The sequence below is a fragment of the Cephus cinctus genome, unplaced genomic scaffold (assembly GCF_000341935.2).
Source record: "Cephus cinctus unplaced genomic scaffold, Ccin1 Ccin1_scaffold0064, whole genome shotgun sequence".
Lineage (NCBI taxonomy): Eukaryota > Metazoa > Arthropoda > Insecta > Hymenoptera > Cephidae > Cephus > Cephus cinctus.
In genome coordinates this window covers 11,939-17,047 of record NW_014332807.1, presented here as the reverse complement: position 1 = coordinate 17,047, position 5,109 = coordinate 11,939, and the positions used below count along the sequence as shown (strand labels likewise).

The window sequence follows — 5,109 nt, the reverse complement described above, 5'->3', positions numbered from 1 at the left end:
CTCACGCTACAGCAAGAATCTCCCGTTCAACCAAATCTATTTCACTATCGTCGAGAACCGAGCGCCGTCTCTCTCTCTTCCTCTGCTCATCCACCGGTAAGTAACTCACATTCTTACATCTATACATATATATATATTTTTGTAGCTCACGCTACAGAAGTTGACGATCACACATACATTGTATTCGGATTTCATTTAGTTAGTAGATTAGCGCACACTTACTACCGCATATACTTGCGACACCTACTTGTATTCCTGTCTATCATTTATTATATTGTGTTAAACTATACTTTCTTCTCTTGATTTCGAGACCTGAACCTAAAATCTAAAATGTAAGTTTTTGATTATATATTTTACAGTATACAATGTATGATCAATACAATTTCTAAACATATCTACGGTATATTGAAGTTTAGTTTTACCTCATATCATTAACATTATTTGTGTAACATAGATGTTTTGCGCATGACTAAATACAAGAAAGTGATTTTTATATGGAATTACATAAGTTTTTACTCACCATCTGTGTTTGACGAGCAATAACGACAATTTGCTCTTGTTCATTACGAACGTCCTCTTACGAGAAAGGTATTTCAAGTGCCCCCCCCCCCCATTTTGATGAAATTTAAATATGTTGTAGAGCATGAGAAATTAAATGACATGTATTTTTTTATCGGCGGAAAAACGTTTATATGGGGTGAAATGAATCCCTAAAGTTGACCACCCCTTAGTGCAATTTTCGTAGTTTTGCATATTTTCAGTTAAGATATTTAAATGAAATCAATTGGAGGTTAATGTTAATGGGGAGTAATGAAATGGGTACATATATATATAATATATATTATATATATTATATATAATGGGCATATATACATTATACATACAGTAATGCGCAATTGAAGTGGAACACTTTAATTTTTGTGTATCTCTACGAAACTATGACCGATTTAAAAAAACCAAAGATGTATTTTTTAGGAAATTTCCTTCCCGTTCGAATGGTAAAAGTTTTATCCCGATCGGATACAAAATGGCCGAATGGCAGGGGTTGGAGTGAAAAAGTGTATTTTTGAACTTTTTGAAAATTTCAAGATCTAGTAGTTCCGGAAGAAACCAAAGATATATTTTTTAGGAAATTTCCTTCCCGTTCGAATGGTAAAAGTTTTATCCCGATCGGATACAAAATGGCCGAATGGCAGGGGTTGGAGTGAAAAAGTGTATTTTTGAACTTTTTGAAAATTTCAAGATCTAGTAGTTCCGGAAGGAAATTTATATTTCTAATCAGGGAACGAGAGAGAGCATCCTTCGGCAATACTCTACTGCTCCCTGATGCTCCCGCATACGGTCGCTCACGCATAGGACGTAACAATATTATAACTGTACTTTAGAATGCAATGGGATTACTGTAGCAGTGACTTTATATGATTTTTAGTAAAATAGTTGAAAATTCACAAGTCGTGGTATTGCTCCAGGTCGTCCAACTTGCCAAATCAAGAATTGTTTAATAATGAGAAGTACTAACAACATACTAATTCATCTTTACTTTTCTTAGTCCTGTATATTTTTTATTTCGCTAGGCGACACTCGAGAGTATTTTGTAACTTAGACTTTTGTAACTTTGTGAGTTAAAGTGTCGTTTGAACGATATGATATTAGCTGCACGTGATTTCCATGTACATTATACAATATGATTATGACTTTGTACGTGACACAGGTGATGTTAGTCATTTGTAACATGTCATTTGTAAAATGTCTTTTCAGCCAGAATATTTATTAAATATGTATCTGGGTAATAAGGGTAGTTTATTGAAAACGCAACATACGTGAAAATAATACATTATTTTGAGTCATGCTGATGATGCTGACTGAAATGAGAAGCAAAAAATAAAGCAAGGGACAAGGAGTTTCTCGGCTCCTTTCTTTACAAGACCCAAAAAAATTCCAGAAGAGAATCTACGACGTCTTCGTATGAGCACAATGACAGATACAGTGGGATTTTTTAAAACAAGAAATTAAAGACAAAAAATATAGAGCAAACTTCCAAGATGAAAGCAACAATTAAAAGAAAGAAGAGACAGAAGCTTTGTTTATTATGAAGCTTGAAAACTCTTTAATAAGCATCTTTGACAGGTCATTAGCTTAAGATATTGGCCTCTCTCATTACAGGTACGTTTCTAAATTCACTGCTAGCATACTTCGAGAATGGTCGGTCGTATCCCTGTTTATCTATTAAGGTACACGTGAACGTCTCAGTGCCCGAATGTCCATAAGAAACCGTACTTCCATCTCTCTTGCACACACGCTTTGTCCGTTAATATAGCGTGTTCGGCCACTGAGACGTTTGCCTTACTTAATGTTCATTAACTTATGTTTCTGATACATCAATTACTGAATATCAAGTATATAACAATCGAAATGATAATGATCATTGCAATAAGTAACATACTATGTAATCATGCCTACATGGTAAAAAAAGTCCATGCGACATATGCGGCACGTTTATACATCCATAGAACTGTCATCCATCTTTAGGATATTATTTTGTACTCTGTGGAATGATTTCTTGATATACCGCAAGATATTATGTAGAAAGTAAAACAATAATAATAGCGCTAAGAAATCAAGTATGAATGATAGCATTAGATTTAGTGACATGTGAATGAAGAATCTCTTGAATTTCTTTGAGAGATTTATTCTTAGTTTCTGGTACTATAAAATATATAAAGAAAATGAATGAAGCTTCTATTGCAGCTAATGTATAAAAAGCCGCGAACACATCCTTAGCGTCACTGATTACTTGAAATAATTTAATAAGTATCATGCCTAAGAGAGAACCATACGTAGATGCTAGCATGGTAGCCCAAGCTTTAACGTTCGTAGGAAATATTTCTGAAAGTACAGCATTAGGTAAAGAACCGATACCCATGGAGTATGGTACATTAAATAAAATAATTGTCACCAGAGGGAGCCACGATATCGAGGAGACATTCATATTTGCATATTGAAGATGAAAGAAAATAGCGAGTAAACAGAGACAAAAACATGTACCGGCTGAGGAAAATAGCAATAGTGGCTTTCTACCTACTTTATCGACAAGTAAAACAGCTAGAAGACTAAAGATCAAGGTGACTACCCCCACAATGATGACAGAAATATTAGGATGCAAACTGTACGCTGCTTGTTGAAATATTAAAGTTGCATAAGAAAGAAGAGGTATGGTGCCTGAAAATTGTTGGGCCGATAATAATCCTAATATAATCATCATAGCTTTCCTATTCCCAGGAACAGTTACAATTTCAGTAATTTTTCCTTTGCTTTTCTGTTCTATTTCTACTTGTTCGGTTATTCTTCTTAATTCTTCCTTAACCATCAACGTATCACGTAACCAAGCGAGTGAGTTAGCTGCTTCTGTACTTCGTTTCTTCATAATTAGATAGTAAGGACTTTCTGGCATCCAAATGAAGGTTAGAATGAATATAATGGATGGTACTGCGGAGATAAGAGCCAGGATCTATAAAATAATAAATAAGTATGCGAATGTGTCTTTTGCTTGTATAACAAAACTTTGAAAATATAATTGATATTACCTCTCTCGTTACCCAAGGCCCTACAGTGTACGTGATAAGGTTTCCTGCAGTCACCATCACTGTTATTAGAACACCAAGCGCACCACGAACTTTTTCCTGTGTCACTTCACCTATGTACATTGGAAGGAGGGCGAAAATTGCACCAGTTCCAATTCCACCGATAAATCTTGCAAAAAAGAGCCATGCATAATTTGTTCCCAAATAAATGAAGAGCCAGGATAAGAAAATTGGTACAGCTGTGAAGGAGAGACTCAGTTTTCGGCCAATTCGATCCACTAGAAGAGCCGCAATAATAGGACCAAAAATTCCTCCCAAATTCAGAGCACTTACTACCCAAGCACCATCACTGGAAGTCAATTGCAAAGTAGCACCTTCTGCAAGTAGTTTTGGAAGTGATGGTGTCGGCCAGGCATATATTAATCCCACAGAGACGGCACTCAAACTGGCTGTGAAACACAATCAAAGCAATCAGTAGGGAAAGGAGTAAAAGAAAAAAACAACGGTGAACATTTTCGTGTCTTGGTTGTCTAAATTGGTTATAAAAATACCCCGATATTTTCTAAATAAACCAATCGTTTTATCACATTCTTTCTGAATTTTGTAATAAATGGAAATATCATTTCAGTAATTGTAGAACTTATACACATATGAACGGATTCCAGTTTCATAAAGATAATGCATCAATTCCGTATAAATTACTATTTTCGTGATTCGAGATTCAAGATATATGTATATCGAAAAGTCATCTTTGAAATGTGTATCATGAGACTCGGTCAAGTCTCGCGTCAAGTACAGGCAGCCGGCTTACAGGGCATAGCTGGGTGATTCCTTATCAAGTACTACTTGGTGGGTTCGTGCATTTCTTGATATAAATTTGCGTTCCTTATGCCAGTCATTAAACCCAAAACCAGTGTCAAATGTCTATATAGAGCATATTAACAATAAGTCAAAAATAATCCCGATAAAAGCTTAATAACAAACATATAATATTAGAGTACTATTAGTACGTTCAAAGTAAGTACTTTGAAATTTCTGGAACGGACCCTTCCAAGTAGTACTCGATAAGGAATCATCTAAAGTTTTAATAATTATTAAATGATCATTAAATCATAATTAAATACGGGAAGCAGTAATAATGTAAAAGAGTAGCGAAGACATTATAGGAAAATTTGAAAATACAATTAAAATGATGAGCCAGTGCTAGATTATATAATAGGCAGATATATAGTGACTTATGTAGTTGGCATTAATAATATGATTTAAATATTTTTTGTTAGAGGAATTTACAGCACTCCTGTACTTGGCGTAATTTTTTTACACTAACAAGGAAACCCCCCCAACCCGACCCCACCGATTTCAATAATTGTTTGATATGTTGTAGTACTCGACAAAATAAGAGACACGTATTTTTTTTGTGTGCTGACATCCACTTTAAAGGGGTGAAAACGACCCCTGAAATTCACCCCCGAAAATCGTTTTTTTATCATATCTCGACTTCTAATTAATATTTTTTAATAAAACCAAG

At 34.7% G+C, this 5,109-nt stretch overlaps 1 protein-coding gene across 2 annotated transcripts in view; it reads right to left on the bottom strand.

Annotated features, from left to right (window-relative positions):
- Positions 1 to 1,324: 1,324 nt before the first annotated feature.
- LOC107268673 (facilitated trehalose transporter Tret1) overlaps positions 1,325 to 5,109 on the bottom strand; it is a 7,589-nt gene continuing 3,804 nt past the window's right edge. The window contains exons 1-3 of one of the 2 annotated variants that reach the window (XM_015741695.2): positions 3,915 to 3,963; positions 3,585 to 3,859; positions 1,325 to 3,508 (exon numbers count right to left, since the gene is read on the bottom strand). In XM_015741695.2, coding sequence (XP_015597181.1) covers positions 2,618 to 3,508; positions 3,585 to 3,859; position 3,915 — 1,167 coding nt within the window. In that variant the 5' untranslated portion in view covers positions 3,916 to 3,963 and the 3' untranslated portion in view covers positions 1,325 to 2,617. Of the gene's footprint in view, positions 3,509 to 3,584; positions 4,031 to 5,109 lie in introns of those variants that run through there. The other variant, XM_015741687.2, reaches the window with a different exon arrangement.